The following is a 25117-nucleotide window of genomic DNA, read 5'->3' on the forward strand; positions in this document are numbered from 1 at the left end:
CATCTCCTCTTTTCCAAGGTTTCTTCTTTTTAAGCATCAGCTCATAATTTGTGCTCTACCATTTGAGTCATGCCTCCAGCATGGCTTTTGTTATTTAATCTGAGCAGGAATTTTTTTCAGACTTTTCTGCCCTGGCTGTCCTTGAACTTTAGACCTCCAGATCTCAGCCCTCTGAGTATATAAGATTATAGTTGTGAGCCACTCGTCCTTCTGGCCCATTTTTTAAAGTCAAGTTACGTGTTTTCTTGCTATTGTTCAATTTTCTCATTTTTTTTTTTTTTTTTTAGTATCAACCCCTTATCAGATGAATAGTTTGCAAATCTCATTCTCTGGGTCATCAGGATCCCTTTCTTTATTGAACTTGCTCAAAAGTCCTTAGTACTGCCTAGTACTCATGTCTGTAACCCTATAATCTCAAAAAACTGAGGCCTGAAGATCACAGTTCAAAGCCAGTCCGGGTAGCAAAGTGCATGAGACTCTTATCTCCAAGTAATCAGTAAAAATACAGAAGTAGAGCTATGACTGAAGCCTTGAGTGAAAAAGCTGAAGGGTTAGTACCCAGACCATAAATTGCCTGGTATGGCACGCGTGCACACACGCACACGCACGCACACAAAACCAAAGAAGTCTTTAACACCTTCCTTTTGCCTATCAATATTGTATCTTCATTACAAGGTTTTCTTTCTTCACAATACATAAGGAAAGCACCAAGTAATACATGTGTCTCTTGATCACACATGTGTGTCCACACACGCACGTGCACATATACATACTTTATGTCTTTGCTCCTATTGCCTTTTCTATATAGGTTGCCCTCTTGCCTGTCCCTCAGTCATCCATACCCTCCAGTTCTTTGAAGAAGTAACTTCTGGAAGGCTTTTATGTTCAGCTTGTTCTTCCTGAATTACATAGCAAGTTCCAGTCCAGCCTGGATTACATAATGATGTCTGTCTTAAAAACAGAAAAATTAAGTATACATTTAGACAGAACATGGGAATAACACAAACGAAGATACAGAAGAAAAAAAAAACAACAGTGTGATATAGGGGAGGAGAATAAGAGGAAGAGAAAGGAAATAACAGAATATAAACTGAGGTCAAATGAGACACTTGAGTTTGACTCTCGAAGGATTTGAATTTCATGCTTCAGGCACTTGGAGCTGTTGAAGGCAGTTTGAACAGTGGGATGATCTGATCAAGGCTCCACTTCAGGTAGACGAGTGGAATGGCAATGTTAAAGATGTCTCAAGGAGGGAGACCAGGTAGGAAGCTGCCGCTGTGGCCCACCAGAATCTGGGTAGAAGATGCTCATTTCTTTTCTCCAGAAGAAAGCAGCTAAGTCCTTGAGACTCTCTTCAGATAAGCATGAGCCTTTATCGATCCCTTTTCTCGGTCATCCTGTTTTCTTGCACAGGGAGTGATTTGTAGCAGAAGGCTTTAACTGAGGAACAGAAGCTGTCTGAGGAAAGGGCTTGCCGCAGAATTTCTCTTGTGTCCGTACCCCTTTCTCTGCCTTTCTGGAATTCGGAGTAAACTAATAAAGATGCTTATAGTTTCAGGTAGAAGAGAGAAATTCAGTTTGTCACATCTAGTAACATGGCCTTATAGAAATATTTGTGAGAGTAATCAATCATGGTATGTTGTTTTTAAACCATGAATTAGATTTGGGAAATATGAGAATATCATGCTTTGAGTCAACAGTATGTTTATTTTAAACTTACCAAAGTATGTGGGTGGGTGGGTGGGTAGGGAGAGGAGTGTGAGTCCTAGGGCTTGAATTCAGGACCTGGGCACTGTCCCTAGGCTTTTTAGCACAAGGCTAGTGCTCTACCACTTGAACCATAGCTCCACTTTTAGCTTCCATGGTCTTGCAGCACCTGTGACAGGTGGTTTGAGGATCAGCAGGACTAGAAGGGAACATCAGCCATCTGGATTACACATACTGTATCATCCTGGGTATCGGTGCCACCGTCCATCAGCAGATGGTCTTCAACCGCTGGGAGATGCTGGAGCCCTGGATGTCATGCTGCTGAATCTGTTTCCCATCCTGTCCCTGGCTATGTGCTGTGTCCTACGTCTTGGCTTGTGGAGAGTTTTGAAGGCTCCTTGCAGCGTGAGCCATTCTGTTCTCAGAACAGAATCCAAGGTGTTGTTCTAGATCTCGTTTTAGCACAAACACCCCCTCAACAACCTCAGCTCTCCCAGAGAGTAAAGGGCTCATCGCTAAGCTTCCTTTCTGCCTGGTCTCCTCCATCTGCCCTTGGACTCACACCTTTTTCTCAGTGGAGTCCTATCGGGCTAAATACACAAGAGACAACCTGGGAGGATTTGGAACATCGTGCAGGTAGAAAGAGCAGGAACTTTGAAGCAAGAAAGACTGAGGAGAAATATAAAAATGAATATAAATGTGGGTCAGGTGACAGGAATGGATGAGGCACATTGAGTTCAGTCGTCTCTTCCTGAGAGATCAGCTCTGTACACACATAATTAGGATGCAAAGAGATGATAAGAAAATGGCTGAAGAGGTTCAGATAAAATGTTAGGTGACTTTAGGGGGAAGAGGGCATGAGTCTGTGTAACAAATGAAAGGGGAGGCAGATGGACAGACATACAGACAGACACACACACACACACACACGTCATCTGCTATTACCTGGGGTAAAGGTGGAGGCCATTTACAGGGTTACTCCCTCTGCAATCTAACTTGGTGTTTGGGTCCGACAGTCTCGCCATGGCCCACAGAATCAAACACAGGAAGCAACTTGGACATATAAAGTTTTCCACAGCAGGATGGTGGTGGTGGCTCACACTTTCAAGCTACTCAAGAGGCCGAGATCTGAGGATTGTGATTCAGAGCCAACCTAGGCAGGAAAATCTGTGAGACTCTTCAATCAAGCACCCAAAAAAGTATAGCTGTGGCTCAAGTGGTGGAATGCTAGCTTGGGCGCTATCCCTCAGCTCTTCAGCACAAGGCAAGTGCTCTATCACTTGAGCCACAGTACCACTTCTGGTTTTCTAGTGGTTTATTGGAGATAAGAGTCTCACGGACTTTCCTGCCTGAACTGGCTTTGAACAGTGATCCTCAGATCTCAGCCTCCTGAGTACCTAGGATTACAGGCGTGAGCCACTCCTTCTTTTCTCTTTTCTTTTCTTTCTTTTCTTTCTTTTCTTTCTTTCTTTCTTTCTTTCTTTCTTTCTTTCTTTCTTTCTTTCTTTCTTTCTTTCTTTCTTTCTTTCTTTCTTTCTTTCTTCTCAGTCATAGGCCTTGAACTAAGAGCCTAGGAGCTGTCTCTGAGCATTTTCTCTCAAGACTAGCACTCTACCACTTTGAGCCACAGTGCCACTTCCAGGTTTCTGGTGGTTCATTTGAGATAAGAGTCTCAGACTTTCCTGCCCAGGCTGGCTTTGAACCAGATCCTTAGATCTCAGCCTCCTGAGTAGCTAGGATTTTAGGCATGAGCCACCAATGCCCAGCTCAGAAGTCTATGAGAACTGAGATCCTGTATCAAAAACAAAGAAATCTGAGTAGTCATATGTGTCATAGTAATGCTGCAGTCAATTGGACCACCTACACTATATGATCCCACATAATAATAACAGAAGAGAAAATTCCTGTTACCTACTGACATAGCCATCATGACATTGTAGCATAACCCACTATGAGTTTGTGGTGATATTGGTGTAAACAAACTTCCTGTGTTGCCAGTTGGAATCCTAGCCCTTGGGAGGCGAAGGAAGGAGGATTTTGAGTGTAAGGCCAGCCTGAGCTACGCTATGAGACTGTCTTAAAAAAAAAAAATGCTGGACACTGGTGGCTCAGGCTTGTAATCCTAGCTACTCAGGAGGCCGAGATCTGAGGATCACGGTTCAAAGCCAGCTGAGTCAGAAAGACTGTGAGACTCTTATCTCCAACTAATCCCAGAATAAGTTGGAAGTGGAGCTGTGGCTCAAATGGTAGAGTATCAGCTTTTAGCAAAAAAAGAGCTCAAGGGCAGCTCCAAGGGCCACCCAGAGTTCAAGCCCAACCCAGAACCAGCAAAAAGAAAAAAAGAAGTAAGCCAGATGATAGTGGCTCTTGTACTCTGCAGGCAGGTATCAAACTCTCAGACAATCATCTCACCTTAGCCTCTCAAGAGCTAGAACGAAAGGCATGCTACCATGTACAGCTTATTCTTAGATTTAGAAAGCACTCTCCCCCAAATCATGTGACTCTATGGCAAAGTTCACTTTTGAGCCAAAATCTGATTCATTCTAAAGTCCATGCTACTTTTTTTTTATTTTATTATTTTTTATTGTGAAAATACCATACAGAGGGGTTACAATTACATGGGCAAGATCATGAGTACATTTCTTAACAAGCATTGTTGCCTCCTCCTTTGTTTCCCCTTCCCATCCCTTCCCAGCTCCCCCTTCCCCGCCCCCCATTCTTTAACTTACTTTTTTTTTACTGTAAAGATGCTATACAGAGGGTTACAGTTACATGAGTGATATAATGAGTACACTTCCTATTGAGCATTGTTACCCCTTCCATTGTTTTCCCTCTAGCATCCCTTCCCTCCCTCCCTTCCCTCCCTACCTTCCCCGAGGTTCTTTTTTTTTTTTATTGTGATTAAGTAATTACATAATTTCCCAAATTTCACAGTATTATGGAATAATGATGTTCATTTAAAGTCACAAGTTCATTCTAACTTTTCTGGAGCAAATTGTCTATCACAGTCTATAACATATAACGGTGTTCACATGTTATACACCATACCCATGCTACTTTTTTTAAAAAAGAAAGTTCTGGTTAATTAACCAGAACCATTAGTATGTTCTAATTAAATTGAAGATACGCATAATGAGTTTTAGAATTTTAATAGGCGTCATGATTAAAACATAACTCATTTATATTAATTACGTATTTTTAGTATTTGTTAGGAAAAATATATCAAGAAAATAAATACTCCATGCATCAGTTCAGCCACTTGTTTGGTAAATCGTTTTCCTATGCCACACATAACTCTAGGAGTTTGATTTAAAAAAAAAAAATAAGCCAGGCCCAGAGTTCAGGCCCCACGACCGGACCCAAAAAAAAAAAAAATAAGATATGTACTGTCTCAATTCTAGTCTTATATATAAAATTCACTAAATGGAATTTATAAAATTCTCACTGAGAAAACCTGGAGCACAGAGTTAGGGCCAGCCCTGGAAGGCATAGCTCTAAGAAGCAGCAGAGGGCATCTATAAATATAAGCCAAAAGTCGAGTGCCAGTGGCCACATCTATAATCGTAGTTACTCAGGAGGCTAAAATCTGAGAATCAAGTCTTGAAACCAGCCCAGACAAGACAGTGTGAGATTCCTATCTCCAATTAACTACCAAAAAGCCAGAAGTAAAAGTGTAGCTCAAGTGGTAGAGTTGCCAGCCTCGAGCAGAATAGCTAAAAGACAGTGCCCAGGTCCTGAGTTCAACCCCCAGTACTTGTGTACATATATATACAAAGTAAACAAACAAGAGCAACTATGAGCATAGGGCCTGTGCTAGAAAGGAATGGCCTCTGTGGAAGCTGGGTCCACTATAACATGAAAATCAGTGGCTGTGTTGCATACGTGTGCACAGTTTGGGGTGGAGTGGGTAGAAAATGACTGTGCTGTTTTCTTTCACATCCCACAGGAGCAGAGTGGCCCTGAGCCTGTCAGTAGTGAGGAAGATGGCGGTCTAGAAGTTGGTATCAAACCCCTGCCTAGAAGTGAGAGCTCCCCCCTGGTAAGAACTCTGCGTGTCTTTCGTCTAGACTCTTTCGTCTTGGCTCTTTGAGTTGTGTTGTTTAGATTTTGTCTGACCTTAGGAAGATCACCTGTCGCTGGCTTTGCTTCCTTGAGCATCTGGATCTCTGAGCCAGGAGAAGTTTTCCATGTAGCAAAATATCTAGGTGGAATCCTGAGCATTTTACCCACATACTTAAGCTGTGTGTGAAGCAATCACATGTGGCCCTATTTCCACCATTCAGTTGGGGTTGGTTTTGGTCAATATTCTTCCCCCCGCCCCATCCATAGTCAAGGGGTTTATAATACCATCAGAGGGACTCCTCTCAGAAATACTGCTATGGAGAAAATAACTTGTTTGTGACTCACATGATGGTTTGTGAAAATGAACTGCGATTGTGAGAGGGTGGAGGCAGGGAGGCATCTGGAATCTATTTCAGAAATCTAGGTGAGAGCCTGTGTGGACTATTTTTAAGCCCATTATAAGAACTTATAAAAAATATTTGCACAGAGCTCTTCAATCTGCAAAACAAAACTTCATGTGACATCATGATCCGTTCATTTTTTTAATATCACAGTTATTTTTTAAATGGTGTTTAGTTGGTTCATGATCTTATTCAATCTTATCCCTGAAATCTATATAGAATGTAGAGCAGAAATTATTTTCCCCAATATGATATGAGACCTTATTTTGCTCCATGGAACATCATACATCTTGAACCTGGAAAGCTGGGACTGACTTCTTAAAGCTTGCTGATACAGAAGCTCATGAGTCTCTAAAATAATTATTTTAATTTTTGGAGTATATACTTAATGTTTGTATAATGCTCCAAATACCTATGTTTATATAGCATACTCTTTTTTTTTTTTTTTTTTTTTTTTGTCGCGTGGGGCTTGAACTCTGGGCCTGGGCACTGTCCCTCAGCTCTTCAGCTCAAGGCGAGTGCTCTACCGCTTGAGCCACAGCACCACTTCTGGTTTTCTAGTGGTTTTATTGGAGATAAGAGTCTCACAGACTTTCCTGCCCGGGCTGGCTTTGACCTGTGATCCTCGGATCTCAGCCTCCTGAGTAGCTGGGATTACAGGCCTGAGCCACCGGCGCCCGGCTTCTTTTTTTTTCTTTTTAATGTGCATTTGAATTCAAGGCCTTATACTTCCTCTTGACTTTTTCATCCCAGGCTGACACTGTACTACTTGAACCACAGCTCCACTTCCAGACTTTTAATGGTTAATTGAAGATAATAGTCTCACAGACTTTTATTCCTGAGCTGGCTTTGAACTACAGTCCTCAGATCTCAGCCTCCTGAGTAGCTCACAGTGCCCAATATAATATACTCTTTTGAGTCAACAGAACTAAATTATTCTCCATGCAAGCACTAGAATCAGGCTACTTGGAGTCAAATCCCAGTTCTAAGCATATAGGAAATGACCTCTCTGTGCCTTAGTCTCTGCCTGTGTAAAATGGATGGGGGAAGGGGAGCAAGGGGACATCAAAAGGCTTTAAGAATTATTGAAGTTGATGGGGCTGGGAAGGTGGCTCAGTGGTAGAGCGCTTGCCTTGCATGCATGAGGCCCTGGGTTCAATTCCTCAGCACCACATAAGCAAAAAGAAAAAAGCCAGAAGTGGTACTGTGGCTCAAGTGGTAGCGCACTAGCCTTGAGCTGAAGAGCTGAGGGACAGCGCCCAGGACCAGAGTTCAGGCCCCACAACCGGACCCAAAAAAAAAAAAAAAGAATTATTGAAGTTGATAACTACTAAGTACTATCGCAACATGCCAGAAGATACTTCAATCACTGTTTAAAACTGAGATTTTTTAAACATTTATTTTATGGTAAAGATGCTGCACAAAGGGGTTACAGTGACACTAGTAAGGTAATGAATACATTTTTTGTCAAGCATTTTTAACCCTTCCTTTGTAGTTCTCCTGGTTCTCCCACTACCCCTTCCTTCCCCCACCTCCCTCACTCCTCACCCCCCTCCAAAGTTGTAAAGTTCATGTCCATCATAGTGTCTTGTGAGTATCATTGTTGTAATGGGCCATCCTCTGTCCTTGTTAACCTGTGTGATGGTGGCTCACTCCTAGCTACTCAGGAGGCTGAGATCTCAGGATCATGGTTTAAAGCCATCTTGGACAGGAAAATTCATGAGACTCTTCAATAAACTACTCAGAAAAAGCTGCAAGTGGCACTGTGGCTCAAGTGGTAGAATGCAAGCCTTGAGCATAGCGAGACTCAGGAACAGAACTCAGGCCCTGAGTTCAAACCCTAGGACACACAAAAAAAGGAGGGCAGAGGAAAGGGGGATGTTTTGTTGTTATGTGAGTGTAATTCTGATGAAAGCATTATAGGTTAGCTGCAAGAGGAATAGCTCTACTGAATGAGCCATTAAGGTATAACTTGGAAAACTGATTTTTTTCCAGTATTGGGGATTAAAGTCAGACTCTCTCTTAACTTTTTGCTTGTCAGGCACTCTACCATATGAGTTACATCTCTACTTTGAGCTTTTTGCTGCTTAATTTGAGCTAAGAGTCTGAATTTTTAACCCCTCAATGCAAGTGCCAATATATTATTTGTTGGGGGAATTGGCTCAAGTGATTCTAGAAGCTGAAAAGTTCCACAGTGGGCCATTTGCACAGGTTAGTGTTAAGTTAGAGGCCTCAGAATGGGTGGGGGAGGAACATAAGACCTTCAGTCCAAAGTCTAGAGAACTTGGAGTTCTTGTGTCCAATGGCTGAAGATGGTGACCCTGCTCCAGAAGAGAGAAAGACATCACCTTTCCTCTGCCCTTCTTTCTGTGGCGGCCCACAGGCAATTGGATGATACCGCCTGCATAGGCAAATCCTGTATCTTCCTTACTGCGCTGATTCAGATGTGTCATTTCTGCAAACGTTTTTCCCAGACAGACCCAGAGAGAGTGTTTTTGAAACTCTCTGGGTTTTCCTTAAAAGAGTCAAGTGGCCACTTAAAATTAATATTTAGATCAAATAATAACAGGTAACATTGGCTGGATGTGTGGCAGGCATTATTCTGAGCTCCCCTGTGAAGGAGCAGGATCGTCCCCATGTAACAGAAAGGAAACCGAGGTCCAGAGCTGTTCAGTGAGTTGCCTAAAATCAGCAGTGAAGCCTGGCTCTGGGCTGGAAGTGGCCCTGTAACCATCAGCAGGCCCCAGCCCGGAGGCAAAACTGAGGTCTGGGAGCAACAAGAAGCTCGCCCTGGGATCTGACTTGGCAATGTTCTTTTTGTTTAAGTCTTGAGTTCTAAAATGCAGAAAAATATGGCCTATAAATAATTAACAGTAAATTTATCTATTTACCTTTTACATTCGTAATTAAATATAGACGTTCAAAGAAACGTTTCATGACATGAAGGAAACTGGAATGGGTCAAGGAGCTAGCCTACTGCAGTCATTTTCGTTCTGTGTATCTTGTTAACCTGGTAATGCTTACTGGTGAGCATGTGGTATTAGCCTACTTGATTGATAAGGAACTGAGTTATGGGATGGCAAATGCACTTGCTGAGACCCTCTCCGTAGCTGGTGGGTGACATAACATGGTCAGGACTCAAACTCACTTCTTTGCCCTCAAAGCCCATCTCTCACACCCATGGAGCTTATAAGGACAGCCTTAAAGTGGACAAAACATCATTAGGTAATCTAGTTATTCAAACAATAATTATGAGTCAAGTACTTCTTATGTGTCACCTATGTTACATGCAGGAGATTATGCAGTGAGCAGGACAGCAGAGCTGTGTGTATATATCTGTCTGTCTGTTATCTGTGTTGAGACAGATTCTTGCTATATAGCCCAGGCTGACTTTGAACTTGTAATTTTACCTCATCCTCCCCAAGTGCTGGGCTTACAAATGTACATCACTATGACTGGCTTCCAGAGCTTGAAATGGGCTTGGACAGTACTCACCTCAGCCTGCTACTTTTTAGAAGCTTAGGTGGGAAGGAAAAGCAAGCACTGTTGCTTGGAATATGCCTCCTCTGCCTTGGCAGTGGCTTTACATCTCTGACCCTGGTTTTCTGCTATGGTGTAAAGCCAATTTTCCCTTTTCATTTGTTCTTGGCCGTCTCCTCCATACCATTGTAGTCACTAATAGTAAGATCAGTTAAAAGTGACCAGCTCATGACAAAGAAGTAAAAAGGTAAAGAACCCAATTTAAACATGGGCAAAGATGGCCAGGCACCAGAAGCACACTCCTGTAACCCTAGTTCCTCAGGAAGTAGAGATCTGAGGATTACAGCTCAATGTCACCAAGGCAGAAAAAGACTATGACACTCTGATCTCCAATTCACAACCAAAAAGCTAATAGGGGAGCTGTGGCTCAAGTGGTAGAAGTCAGCTTTGAGCAAAAAAGCTCAGGGACAGTGGCTGGGAATGTGGTTTAGTGGTAGAATGTTTGCCTAGCATGCATTGAGCCTTGGGTTTGATTCCTCAGTACCTCAATAACAGAAAAAAGCCAGAAGTGGCACTGGGGCTCAAGTGGTAGAGGGCTAACCTTGAGCAAAAGAAACTCAGGGACAGTGCCCAGCCCCTGAGTTTAAGCCCCAAGACCATCACAAAAAGAGGGAGGGAGCAGGAAAGATGCTCATAGTTCCTAAAGGTATCAGATGGCCCATAGCACAGTAAACATCTTTACCATGAAAGCAATGGCATAAGACTACATGGCATACAATGGCATATGATCACGCTTCTTGTACAAGGGGGTTGTAATCAGTGACAGGTAGTAACAAGTGCTGACAGTGTGGGGCAGGGCTTGGAGCTCTCCTAAAGTGCTGACAGGATTGCAAAAGGCTGTGGGAAACTTGTTTTCAGTTTTTCAAAATATTATACATAGTAACCATATGACTGACTTTCCCTCCTGGTGTATAGATAGAAGCGAAATGAAAACAGTCCACACAGAAATGAACATGTCCATTCTCCTTGAGAAGTAGAAACCAGGATCTTTATGTAAAGGCTCTTATTTATAAAACACAGCTTAAAAATCTTTAGAAAATGGTGTGGGCTAAAGGAAACACATCTGTGGCTGGCTCCGACAGCTGACAAGTGGTGTGTGATGCGTGCGTTCGATGGAGTGTGACACGCTCCTGGACAAGAAAGATACTTCATGTATCTTTACACTCCTAAGCTTGACACATCACAGTTCTAAGAAATGCACACCAAAGCATGACAGTCCTGGCACATTTAGATTTTATATAGGCAAAGTCTGGTCTGGCTGCTAGCTGCCATTTCCTAAGCCCTACTGTAGGGATGTCCTGTGCTGAGTTTCACATATAAAATCATTCTTGATCTGCATAGCAGACAGGTAGGCATCCTCCTTTTTGTTTTTGTTTTATTTTTGTTTTTACTTTTTTTTTTCATGCTAGTATGGCGGGGCGGGGGGGAGGTGGAACTCAAGACCTGGTTGCTGTCCTTTAGGCTTTTTTTGCTAATGACTGGCCATAGCTCCTCTTCCAGCTTCTTTGATGGTGAATTGGAGATAAGAGTCTCAGAGACTTTCCTGCCCAGGCTGGTTTTGAACCACAATCGTCAGCTCTCAGTCTCATGAGTAGCTAGGATTACAGGTGTGAGCCACCAGTGCCCAGATTTCTGTCTTCATTTTGGTTGCAGAAATGTGGACAGAGAGTATAGGCACATACCAAACCAGATAGCCAGTGCATGGCAGAGGCAGGATCTAGGGCTGGGCAGTCTTGAGAGTAGGCAAGATGTGTCTGACAGCCTTCTTCACCGGAGAAGGGGGGTCTACCAGGCCATGTGCACATGCAGCATTATTGACCACAGGGAAGTCTGACCTTTTGGGAAGTACATTTGCCAATTTTACATGGATCTTGACTTACCATACCTTTCAAGGTAGGGAGTGAAGTGTTCCCTAAGACGCTGGTGAGGACAGTGTGGCAAACAACCTGACAGCTGCCGTGTGAATTTCCATGTCACAGCTCATGCAGGTTCGTGAGAAGTCGTCCCCAGATATCTTGCTGCCCTGTAAATCCAAAAATCTCCATAAAGGAGCCACCAGCTGAATTCTGCTCTGAGATGTCTAGAATATTCTCATTTTCATTCTCATTTGGGGGCCAAAGGGTCTGAAAGATATTTTTACAATGAAAGACAATGGTGAAGACAAATGCCACTGACAGTCTGAAAAAAAAGCCAAACATTTCTGAAAAACTGTGAAAAAAAATAAGAAATGTTCCGGAGGCTGCTACAATGGGAAGGAGTCTTGTCATGACAAGTGTCGCTTGACATGCAGAATGCACTGTTGCTAAGCAGTTGCACAAAATGAGGAGAGAATGAGGGGCACATCTGTTCGGGCCGTTTCTAGCAGGGTGCTCCTGGGCTACTGGCCAAGCCCTGGGCTAATGCTTGTTTTGGAAGATTCAAACGATATAACCACTGCTGCTTAAATAGCTTTAAATCCACATTCAGAGGAGTCATCATTGATAGGATACCATGCTTATGTGATATCTAAGTCAGAGAGAATGAAACAAGACAGGAATGGCTGTAAGGTACAGCCCTAGTCAGGAAAGAGGCTGAAGGATGAGCAGATGTGTGGGAAGAGATATTTGACTTCTGTCTGTGGAAATCTGTAAGACAGGGCCTGTCACCGTAGTGAATACTTGTATCTTTTCCACAGAACCAGAATTAGCAACAGGACCATGCAGCATATATTCAACATTTTTTTAAAAAATTTTTATGGGTATTTTTTTAGCTTTTTTTTTTTTTTTTTTTTTTTAGGATGTGAGCATAGTGTATTGTGTCAATCTCCAATGAAATCATTGTCAAGCTCACTCTGAAGATGACCTGCTTTAGGCACTAGTGAGAATGAATTCCTTTCCTAACATACATTCCTGTCACTTTCACTGCACAAAAACAAAACAACGATGAAGAAAAAAATCTCCTTTGTTTCATGTCGTGCCCCTGGAATCAAGACAGTGTACAAATGATTAGGTGAAAGCAGGGAAGAGAGAAATCAATACCCACTGGCTGTGGATGTTGTCACTAATTATAAAGAAGAAGAGGAGGGGGAGGAGGAGGAGGAATAAACGGAGTTTGACTTTTAAGAGAATAATACAGCATATGATTCTGATACAGATTGAATCTGTCAGTTTTGACTGTTGGGCTCAATTAGAAATTATTAGGGGTTTTTTTTGGGGGTGCTGGCATTTGATTTTAGAAGTAGTTTAATATTTGTTGCTAATGTTATATAAGCTTCTTGTTAGAGTTTCTTTCTAGGATGGTATTCCCAAATGTAAAATCCTGCTCATTTTTAAAAAGCAAGGTCCTGAACTGTATGTTTAAAATCCACTTTTACCTTCTATTTGCACTCCATCAAAAACTGCTGGGTTTCTGGTTTGACCCTTGGAACAGCTGTCACTGCGAGAGTCCCATGTTCTGATTCAGGCCCATGATGAAGACAGCTTCTACAGAGAGGGTGTGAGAAGTCCCTGTAGGGAGCAGGAAACTGTGGGAGTCAGCACTGGCCTGTCTTTGGTGACAGTATGCAAATTGCCAATGGCAGAGTTCAAGTGCATTCAAATATGTGGCATTTTTCACAGCTCATTGTTCTTTATATCTACCATTCTAGAAACCCCTTGAGATTTGCCTTCAATCAATTTCCCTTTCCTGATCATAAAAAAGAGACAGTAGATTTATGATCAAATCTATGTCCTTCGTGAACATGCATGAGAAAAGCTTTTGGCTTATTCTTTCATTCTCTTCCCCTCTGTGGAGTATAAAGATAACAGAGACATTGAGTAACAACAACAACAAAAAAACAATCTCATGACTGCCAGGACAGCAGAAATACAAGTGCATATTTGGACACTGGTTCACACCTCTGAGGTCTGACAATTCACCTTCACACCCAACCCCTGTAATGGTCCACTGAGGAGGCTTGTTATTCAGCTGAAATTTAGTTTGCCTAGAAGGATCAGTTTGCTATCAGACTTTTTTTTTCTTAAGGTAGGAAATAGTCTTAGCATCTTACTTATTAGCACTCAGGTGTCAAGGATGCAAAATGACTTCAGAGCACAGAATTCAGGCTTTCTTGAAGTCCTGTCTGGATGCTAGGCATCTTGAAAATCAGTACTACTTAACACTGTCTTCTGAGTACCAAGGGCCCAGCAGTCAAAGAACTGTTTGTTTGTTTGAATAATTATTTGTTTGAATAATATTAAGACCAGGGTTGACTGGGGCATCTTCCAAAGGAAGCTTAAAACCCACCATCTCTTTCAGAAATTAAGCCAGTTGGTATTAACGCTCTATTGTGTTCCAGGCATGGCATAAACCATGATCCCTGCATAGGGAACAAGCCAGCCTCTACCTTCAGGGAGCTTGCAGAAGTACTAACAGCAATGGCAGCTAGCTTGCATTTGCTAGGAGCTCAATAGACACCATCCTAGTTTATATTTTATATCAGATCAATCCTAACTATATGTTATACATAATGTATTAGGGCTGGGCATTGATGGCTCATGCCTATAATCCAAGCTACTTAGGAAGCTGAGATCTGAGGACTGATGTTAGAAGCCAGCCAGGGCAGACAAATCTTGAGAAATTCTTATCTTTGATTAACCAGCAAAAAGCTGGAAGTAGAGCTGAGTCTCAAGTGGTAGAGCACCAGCCTTAAGCAAAAATAGCCAGACAAAAGTATGAGGCCTGGGGTTCAAATCCCAGTACCTACACCAATATACCAATATGTGTATATACATATAATTAGTATAGTGAATATAGTATCTTAAGTATAGTGAATATAGTATTTTAAGCATTACACTGGGATTTGAGTCCAGCTTTAAAGAAGCAATTCTTACCTGGATACAGTAGCTTTCTTTTTTTTTTTTTTTTTGTCTGTCGTGGGGCTTGAACTCTGGGCCTGGGCGCTGTCCCTCAGCTCTTTAGCTCAAGGCGAGCGCTCTACCAATTGAGCTACAGTGCCACTTCCGGTTTTCTGGTGGTTTATTGGAGATAGGAATCTCACAGTCTCTCCTGCCCGGACTGGCTTTGAACTGCGTTCCTCAGATCTCAGCCTCCTGAGTAGCTAGGATTATAGGCGTGAGCCACCAGCGCCCGGCTTACAGTAGCTTTCTTATAGTCCCAGCTTCTTCTGAGGCTCACATGGGAGGATCACTTGAGCCCAAATGTTGGAGGCTAGCTTGGGCAATATAGCAAGTAATTCTTGGTGTTCATAGGTATAAAAGTGCCCTTGTTCAGGCAGGCTCACTTGCTCTGGGGCAGCTAGATGAGTTGGAACCAGTCTGGGACGGACTGGGCAAAGATGATCTTTTTGAGTGTATTTAAAGACTACAGAACAGAAGCCAAGGTCAGCAGTAGACATCTGTGTTTGTTGTTTGACAGGCCTCCTCTCCAGTGGTTTTCTTTTACTCAGCTCACTCTGCATCTTCAGTTGGGTGTATTTGAGTCTGCTTTCCTGATAGCTCTTTTCTGAGTGAGATGGGCTCTATCCTGTTGGAATTGCAAGTTTCTTGGTGGCAAGTGACAGAACCTCACTTTGACCTTACTTAGGAGAAGTTTTCTGAAAGGCTGAGTGCCCTGTCCCCTTCTAACTGCCCACCACTCCCATCTAACTCCTGGAAAGGCAGGATTGGCATTCAGCTTCAGAGACAATAGGAGTCCTGAAGATGGCAGGGGCTGGTCTGCTTATGTTTGATAGTCATGCACTGCAGATCTGTTTCTATAGCATGATGTACACACTACTGGAGGCTCCTACACCCCTGCCAGTAAGGGGCTGCCTGACTGTTTTCCCTTGTGTCCACTTTGGAAAACTTGCAAGATATTCTTGTCTATCTGTGTCTACCTTTGGGCCAGTTACTGTGGCCAGAAAGTTGCAGTGTTCTAATTACTCGGCTTCAGAGGACAGGGGTCAAGCAGCTTTGGGGAATGCAGGACAAGCATCTCTCTCATTCTAGTGTTAGTCTCAGTCTCCATCTCAGAAGCACCTTCTATTGGCCAGGCATTGCTCTGATGCACAAGGCATTGTGTACTGTGTTGAGACCTATGGCGTGATGCCAACCTATGTGTTATACAGTTTGTTTCATGAGATGCCATGATTTTAGAATGCGGGAGGCTGATACAGGGGGGATCTTGAGTTCAAGGACAGCCTAGGCTAGTGAGATCCTGTCTCAAATACAGAAGAGAAAAAAAGTTGAATGGGCGTAGGTGGCTCACACCTATAATCCTAACAACTCAGGAGGATGAGATCTGAGGAACACAATTCAAAGCCAGCCTGGGCAGGAAAGTCTGTGAGACTCTCATCTTCAATTCATCACAGAAAAAGCTGGGTGTGTGTTGTAGCTCAAGTGGCCTTGAGCAAAAGGAGTTTAGGGACAGCGCGCTGGCCCAGAGTTCAAGGCCCAGGACTGGCAAAAAAAAAAAAAAAAAGTTGATCATTCTGTGAAAGAGACACTAACAACCAAAGGATTCAGGGAAGAATCATGGAATAAGATAGCTTATGAGTTCATTTTATATAGTAACTGTTTAAGAGTGGAGTTTAAGGGGGATGGGAGATGGATTCTAAGATCTTTCTCCTACAAAGGGAACATTGTAGAGAAGCTAATTGAATGAACTAAGGCTGGCTATTAAAAAAAAAAAAAGGATCAGGAAGTAGGCAGCTAAGGATAATGCAGTTATTCAGAAGACCTAGGCTGCTGCCTTGGCTTCCATGGTGGGATGAACTCTCTCAGGTTGTAAACTAGAACAGAACTGATGGCTGGATGCAGTTCTAACCTCCTCTGATAATGAGCCACTGAGCATAACATGATCATTCTGCATTGCATGATTACAAATCTGAGGGGACCCTATTGAGGAATGGGTATGTAAATATACCCAAAAAGAGGAACCAAGGGGAAGGGGCATTCTGTCCAGCTTAATTTTCTGGCTGATTCAGCCCAATGGTGCTTTAGGGATGTGGGTTAGCTCAGCTCAATTCCATTCACTATCATTGTAAGCATCTTTGGTAAACATTATTTCCTGGGTACTGTGCCAGATACATATATTGCTTCATTTAATTCTTTTAACATCCCTAGGACATGATAACTCCCCCTGTTTTCTAGATGAGGCAATAGAGGCTTGAAGAGCTTAAATATCATACCCAGTGTTTGCAAACCTCTTACGTCAAGGAGGTAGAATTGCAAACTCCTAACAAATATTTCATGACATAAGTCATCCCTCTTCCCATCTCCCCATCACCCAGTGACATCCCAAGAAGCAGAATGAACACATCTTCTCTCCTACCCAAATTAGTGTCTCTCCTTGTTCCTTGCCTCATTCACACCCAGAGGCAGCAGGAGTTCATGCCTTTAATAAAGTTATCAGATGAGGCTTTAGGCTATAATAAGAGGGTGGGCAGGGCACTCATGGCTTAAGCCTGTAATCCTAGCTATTCAGGAGGCTAGATCTGATGATCATGGTTCAAAGCCAGCCCGGGCAGGAAAGTCCGTGAAACTCTCATCTCCAGTAAACCACTAAAAACCCCGAAGTGTTGCTGTGATTCAAGTGGTAGAGTGCTCTCCTTGAACTGCAGAGTGCAGGGACAGCACCCAGGCCCAGAGTTCAAGCCCCACGACTGACAAAAAATAATAATAATGAGAGGGTGGACATGGTAGGACACAGACACAAATGTTCTGATCAATTTTGTCAATACGAGTTATTTCAGGTAATAGGCTGCCCTTACCTGTGCATCCAGAGCCTGGACCTTATCCGTCTCCCCTCCTCTCACCATGCAAATCAAGACTAACTGAACCTTTCTCTCATACAACTTGCTCTGGCAAGTGTGCTGTGCCCTTAATTGAATATATTAGGGGAAAATATTCTAAAGTATACTTAATGTTCAGTATAAACACAGATGTAAAGATACTGGTGTGCCAGCAGAAGAAAAGACTGACTGAAATGGCCATCAGAGCATATCTGCTGGGCAATCAGGAAGGGCTGAAGAACATGGGAAATGACAGGCCTGTGCTCATTTGTAAACCAGTCCAGATGGTGAATGGGGTGTTCAGACCTGGAATTTTGGTCATTTTGTAGTAGACTGACAAAAATGATGCTCATCTGCCAATGTTGAAAAGTCCAATGGAGCCCCACAATGCTGTTGACAGGTTATACCTTTTATGTTTCAGGAGGACCTGTCCCAGGAGGCTGGTGAAGGTGGCATGGCAGATCAGGAGGAAGCACTGGAACATTCTACTAACCATGTAGGTCTCACACTTAGGTTCTGCTCTCCGCCCAGGCAGGGTGCAATAGAAATTCTCCAAGAAGGGAGGTGGTAGCAATAAAATCAGATCCTTATTGCTGGGCAGGCGCTTCCAATGGGTCTGAAGCCTAAAGAAGTCCACCCACTGTCTTGTCACCAGTTACACACAGGAGTGTAGAAACATCCTAGTTGTCTTTCTGTACCTCTACCCCAAACAGGTGTTTAGAAGGACACCTCTAATACCCCTCACCCTTGTGTTCTGTGAGTACCATGTCATGTAATGGTATCAAAAATTTCAAGGCTGAGGGCTGGAGGCTTATGTCTGTAATCCTAACTACTCAGGAGGCTGAGATCTGAGGATTGTGGCTTGAAACTATCTTGAGTCTGTGAGACTCTTATCTCCAAGAAACTACCATAAAAGCCCAAAATAGAGCTCTGGTTCAAACTCAGACTGGGCAGGAAAGTCCATGATACTCTTATCTTTCATTAACCACCAAAAATCTAGAAATTGAGCTGTGTCTCAAATGGCAGAGCTTTAAGCAAAAAAGCTCAGGGGCAGTGCCCAAGTCCTGAGTTCAAGCCTCAGGCCCAGTCAAAAAAACACCAAACAAGGTTAGTTTAATAACAAAAAAAATCTGTGAGCAGTTTTTTAATTTAACCAGATTTTGTATTATATAGTATATCTGCAAATTATCCCCAATACATTAATACTTTATATAATACCTTATCTTAAGGTACATATCAAATGTCCCTAAAATTTTGTAATCATAGAGTTTTAGATCTGGGGTGACTCCTAAACGGCACCTGCTATCTATTCCCTGATAAGAATATGCATCTACTTTCCTCTGAGAAAGTGTGGGTAAGGCAGAGAGCGGCAGTGTCCATTGTAAAGAACTTCCCAACATTCCCTCTGCTGCAAAAGCCACGAACATCCTCATGGAAACAGAACTTTCCATCTCTGAAGGTTTCCAATCAAAGCTGGCCAGTCATCTGCTAATGTTACCAAAGGACCAATGGCTATTCTTCATTGAGCTCCTACTTTGCTTTTGGAACACTGATATGTTTGTTGAAATTAGGTTTTAATAACTTAGTTCCACTGATATTCATCAGTTACCTCTGAGGCACCAGGTACTGCATGGAAGTGAGAGCTATTCCCTGCGCTTGTAAGAATCATAATCTAGGACACTCACTCTCCTGATTTACTGATACGAACTCACATAACTTTCTAGCAAAGATCCTGTAGCTTAGATTCACTGGAGTCCATAGTCATTTCTTGGGGGTGATAGAAAATAATAGATCACTACCACATATATTTGAAGAGGTTAAGTGACTTGTCTGAGTTACATATAGGTCATTAGTGGTAGCAAACTTAGCTATTCATGTCTTCCTTTTAGGAGTGATTTTTTTTTTCTTTCATGAAGACCTGACCTTTTCTCCAGATAAACGGTCATACTTACGATTTTATTTAAAACAGAGAGGTTAAAAAAAAAATAACCACAGAGGTTTTCAGCTTCCAGAATTCCCTCTGTGATCCCTTAAAAGCCCTCAGCTAAGAAGTCATGGTTTACCTCTCAACACTAAGTCTCAAAATAATAACTAGACATCAAAAATATCTTGCCTGACTTTGGCACTGGTGGCTAACGCCTATAATCCTAGCTACTCAGGAGGCTGAGATCTGAGGATTATGGTTCAAAGCCAGCCTGGGCAGGACAGTCCATGAAACTCTATCTTCAATAAATTTCCAAAAAGCCAAAGGTGGAGATGTGGCTCAAGTGGTACAGCATAAGCTTTGAGCAAAACAAGCTCAGGGATAGCACTCAGGCCCTCAGGATTGGGGGAAAAAACAAAAACAAAAAAAACAACTTACCAGACCTTCACTCCCACTCCATGTCAATTTATTCAGTTTGTGGTGGGGCAGGCATCTCAGTATTCATAATTTTTTAAACCTCCATAAGCATTTCAGTTGGGAAAATCCTCCTGAACTCATAACCTAATATAGCAACGTACACAGCAAAATCAAGCTCTCCAATCTCTCAGGCCTACAAGATTGGTTAGTGCCAGTGGATGAGTCATGAAGCCATCTTTACACATCACCACACCTACTAACAGGCAATTTACCCCTCCACATATCACACACACTTACAAACAATAGGGGAACATTCAACAGAAGCCAAGTGAAACCCTCAAATTTAGGGGGGAGGTAGGTGTGTGTGTGTGTGTGTGTGTGTGTGTGTGTGTGTGTGTGTGTGTGTGTGTGTGTGTGTGTGTGTGTGTGTGTGTGTGTGTGTGTGTGTGTGTGTGTGTGTGTGTGTGTGTGTGTGTGTGTGTGTGTGTGTGTGTGTGTGTGTGTGTGTGTGTGTGTGTGTGTGTGTGTACTGGGGCTTGAATTCAGGGCCTGTGTGCTGTTCTTACCTTTTCTTGCTCAAAAGCTACACTCTACTATTTGTGCTACAGCTTTATTTCTGGCTTTTTTGGTGATAAATTGGAGCTAAGAGTCTTCTTGTACAGTTTTTCCTGCCTGGGGTGAGTTTGAACCATGATTTTCAGATCTCAGCCTCCCAAACAGCTAGGATTATAGGCGTGAACCACCAGCGCTCAGCTTGGTTTCCTTCTAACTCCTCATGCCACCCAATTAAGCAATCTGTTATATCTCTGTTGTGAGCACATCCAGAAAAGATGGAGAGTGTTAGGGGTTTGGTGTTACTGTAGAGATTGTTCTTTAGGGGACACAGCACAAAGGGTGGAACACACTTTGATGAGCAAAATGAGTAGAAATTGTAAACCTGTTTGTTCTGCTATCTCCAGCTTCCTACAAGACCACAGTTTTAGAGTGTCTGCAGCTGCTAGCCTTCCTCCCTTCATCCACCCTTCACCAAATAGGGAAATGTGGGAAATGGGCCAAGATGAACCTCACCTGCCCTTTCCACTTCTCACAAAAGTCTCCAAAGACATTTCTAAAATGCCTCATTATTTCAGTAACATCGCAGCAATTTTAAGGCTTTTTCTAGTTTCCTCTCTCCTCCTTGACCCTTGTAATTTTCCTTCTTTTTGTAGGTTGCCAGCCCGGTGAAACAGCAAAAGCATTCAACAAATGCCTCCATCAGTTCACAAGAGATCTCATTAGCATCAACTCCACCCAGCAACTCAGCAGATGCTGAATTCTCAGGTGTGGTTCTTTCCCTGAGTGAAATTCCCTCGTGGATCCTGAGAGCGGGAGACCATGATGTCCTAAACAGAAAACCAGGGGAGTTAGGTTGCCTGGTTCCACTTCTCTTTTCTTACCTCTGAAACTGAGACAATATACCTCATCTCTGTAACATTTTCCTTAGCCCAGCACTGGTGGCTCACACCTGAAATTCTAGCTACTCGGGAAGCTGAGATCTGAAGGTCATGGTTCAAAGCCAGCCTGGGCAGGAGAGTCCAGGAGACTCTTATCTCCAATTAATCACCAGAAAGCCAAAAGTGGAGCTGAGGCTTAAGTAGTAGGGTCCTAGCCTTGAGCAAAAAAGTTTAGAAACAGCACCCAGGTCAGAACTTTAAGCCCAGGACTAGCACCCAAAAAATTTTTTTTTCCACATCTCCACCATTAGCATTGCCTATTAAAGTATAAGATCAGAAAGATTCAGCAAATGCCACTTGAAAGACTCTCTTAAAGATTATATTTAGGTCATGAGTGATGCCTTCAAAATCATGTTGAATCTAGTTTCTAACCCCATATAGGTTGATGTAAATTTTTTCAAAAATAGTTTTCAGCACTAAAAGAAACTAATATTTATATTATTATTTCAGATTTCTGGCTTGAATTATTCTGACTGGGAGTTGAAACTAGCCCCAGTACTGGCTAAAAAAAAAAGAGGGGGTACCTCAAAAGAAAGAGCATTTGTACTTTACTTTTATGCAGTATTTTAAAAAGTAGACTGTTTGTCTGGAGGTGTGGCTCAGCAGTAGAGCATCTGCCTAGCAAGTTTGAGGCCCTGAATTTAAACCTCACTACCACCAAAAAGAAAAACAATTGGACTGTTTATAGCACCGGATTGCCAATGGCAAACTCATAACCTCATACTGGTATATAGCAAGCTTCACAACTTTGTGATGTTGCCTATTACATATTCTTTGGTAAATATTGTCTTTATAAAACATTTAGTAAGTAGGTAGTATTTTACAGTACTGGACTTATACTAAAATCTTTGATGAATGGGTTTTAGTTTATCAGCCAAACAAAAACCATCTATTTTTGTTTGGCCTAAGAACTAAAAACAATTTTCATTGGTGCCAGTGGCTCATGCCTGTAATCCTAGCTACTCAGAAGGCTGAGATCTGAGGATCGCTGTTCAAAGCCAGCCTGGGCAGAAAAGTCTGTGAGACTTTTATCTCCAATTAACCACCAGGAAACTGAAAATGGCTCTGTGGCTCAAGTGGTACAGTGCTTGCCTTGAGGTGAAGAGGTGAGGGACAGCGCCCAGGCCCAGAGTTCAAGCCTTACAACCAACAACAACAAAAAGATTTTCACATTTTTAAAAGCTGAAAAAAAAAATCAAAACCAATCTGGGCACTGATGGTTCATGCCTGTAATCCTAACTACTCAAGAAACTGAAAATTGCAATTGGAAGCCAGCCCAAACAGGAAAGGCTGGAGACACTTACCCCAGTTAACCAACAAAAAGCCAGAATTGGAGGTGTGGCTCAAATGGCAGAACATCAGCCTTAAGAGGAAAAGCCAAGCAAGGACACAAAGCCCTGAATCTAAACCCCAGTACCAGCACAAAATTTTTTTAAAAATCAAAAGCATATCTTATGAAAATTATATGAATTCGCATCTCAGTATCTGGTAGTATGTTTGTTTACATGTTGTTTACATTTGTTTGTATCTGGCTGCTTTCACACTGTAATGATAAAAATCAAATGGTGGCCACAGAGACCAGATGACCTATCTGCCAGGAGAGGTTGCTGACTCTGGGTACCGACCAGTTAGGTTTTGGTAATAAATATCACATGTTTGTCCTAAATAGCAGAAATTCATAACTCCATATTTTATTTTGGAAAGTGCATTCATTTCCTCATCTACTTAACAAATGTTCATAGAGCAGTTGGTAGGAGCCAGACATTGAGAAGCAGAGATAAGGAGACTGGCTGGTGACTAGTCTGGGAAATACGGGGCTGCCCCCAGTCACTTTACTATGTTTCCTCTCTCCTTACTCAGGAGACTAAACCAGCCAGTCAATAAGCATCATATAAACTTTTAAAAAGCAGCCATGAAATTATGACACTATTATACATCATTTTTATGGTAAATTAATGGAACCAATAGACAGAGCTCCAGAAATAAGTCAGGTTTACAATTTAATATTCTACTTCCAATGCACCACTTTTTAGTGTTCCTGAGGTTGTATCACTGTATTTCTTGCCCTTAGCCAGGAGAGCACTGAATTGCTTAGTCTCATGTAAACAGGAGCAGCACGCTTGGCCTCTTGCCATTCCTTACAGCCTGTTCAGTCATTCTGCCTTGTTCTGATGAGCAGTAAGTCCCAGGTTTACCCACATAGACACTCCCTGCCTAGGTACTCAAATCTACCTCTGTGTCCTCCAAACTCTGTCCCCCTTTCTCACAAAGGTGTAATATTGCTCAGAGAACCTCCCTCAGGTTGAAATACAGCCTGGGCCTTTTGTTGTTGTTGTTTTCAGTACTGGGGTTTGAACCCAAGCTAGTTTATTGTAATCTTAAGGACTTTACTCCCAGGCTGTCTTTGAACCTTGACCCTCTGGATCTCAGACTCCCAAGTAGGTAGGATAACAACATAAGCCACCAGCGTCCCTCCATCCTTTTGTTTTATGGTAGAAATGGACAGTCAACCTTTTCGCTTTCCTTCTCTACCTCCTTTTTTCCTTTATCCTTTTTTTGGAGGCTTGAGCCACAGCTTTTTCTGAGTAGTACTGGGGATAAGAGTCTCACAGACTTTTTTGCTTGGGTTGGCTTCAAACTGCAATCCTTAGATCTCAACCTCTTGAGTTGCTATGATTGCAGGAGTGAACTACGAGTCTCTACCTTGTTAAGACAGGTCTTACTAGAAAATTCAAGGAGGCCTCAAAGTTAGAATCCTATAGTCTCAAGCTCCTGAGTGCTGGGATTATAGGTATATTCTACCGTGTCCATCCCAAACTTTCCTATAAGCCAGACAGGTCATTGATCACAGAACCTCTATTGTAACTTCTCAACTCAGCCATAGTAGCTTGAAAGAACTACCTTGGGTCTGGGTTCCATTACAGCTTTATGGGCTCTGAAATGTGAACTTCACGTATCAACATATTCTATTCGTCTTACCTTTAGAAAATGTAAAAACCAAGCCGTGAGTCGGTGGCTCACACCTGTAATCCCAGCTACTCAGGAGGCTGAGATCTGAGGATCGTGGTTCAAAGCCAGCCCAGGCAGGAAAGTCTTAGAGACTCTCATCTCCAATTAACCACCAGAAAACCAGAAGTAGCACTGTGGCTCAAGTGGTAGAGCGCTAGCTTTGAGCTGAAGAGATGAGGGACAGCGCCCAGGCCCAGAGTTCAAGCCCAGAGTTCAAGACAAAAAAAAAAAAGGCAGGAAAGAAAGGAAGGAAGGAAGGAAGGAAAGAAAGAAGGGAGGGAGGGAGGAAGGAAGGAAGGAGTAAAAGGAGGAAAGGAAGGAAGAAAGAAAGAAGGAAAGAAAGAAAGAAGGAAAGAAAGAAAGAAAGAAAGAAAGAAAGAAAGAAAGAAAGAAAGAAAGAAAGAAAGAAAGAAAGAAAGAAAGAAAGAAAGAAAAAGAAAAGATAAAGTAAGCAAGCAAAAAGGAAATGTAGAAACCTGGGGCTCTAGTCGGCCAATCTCTGCTATTGCACATGGTGACTTCCATGCATTAGCTTCAGTTGGCCAGTAGGTGGGGCTCTGTGTCATCAGCCTTTCACTCTGAGTAAGAATTTAGTTCAAATTTAGTTACCGAGAGAGATGATATTCTTTGGAGAGTCCTGTCTGTGTAGAAGTCTCTTGAGACTACTTAATATTTTAAATGCCTTTATTTTTAATAAGTTAGGTTTAGTTGTGAAAAACGCACATATGTGGAAATAGGTAAATGAATGCTAGTACACCTTTTTTTTTCTTAGCCTATAATTTTTCCCTTTCAGGTTTAAACAAAAAAAACTATT

At 42.4% G+C, this 25117-nt stretch overlaps 1 protein-coding gene across 4 annotated transcripts in view; it reads left to right on the forward strand.

Annotated features, from left to right (window-relative positions):
• Window positions 1-25117, forward strand: part of Patj (PATJ crumbs cell polarity complex component) — a 283552-nt gene that overhangs the window by 186736 nt on the left and 71699 nt on the right. For all 4 annotated transcript variants that reach the window (XM_069987179.1, XM_069987180.1, XM_069987182.1 and 1 more), the window contains exons 31-33: window positions 5654-5746; window positions 17882-17956; window positions 21010-21121. In XM_069987179.1, the coding sequence (XP_069843280.1) occupies window positions 5654-5746; window positions 17882-17956; window positions 21010-21121 (280 nt within the window). The remainder of the gene's footprint in view (window positions 1-5653; window positions 5747-17881; window positions 17957-21009; window positions 21122-25117) is intronic.

The sequence above is a fragment of the Dipodomys merriami genome, unplaced genomic scaffold, assembly GCF_024711535.1.
Source record: "Dipodomys merriami isolate MVZ:Mamm:240054 unplaced genomic scaffold, mDipMer1.0.p SCAF_34, whole genome shotgun sequence".
Taxonomy (NCBI): Eukaryota; Metazoa; Chordata; class Mammalia; order Rodentia; family Heteromyidae; genus Dipodomys; species Dipodomys merriami.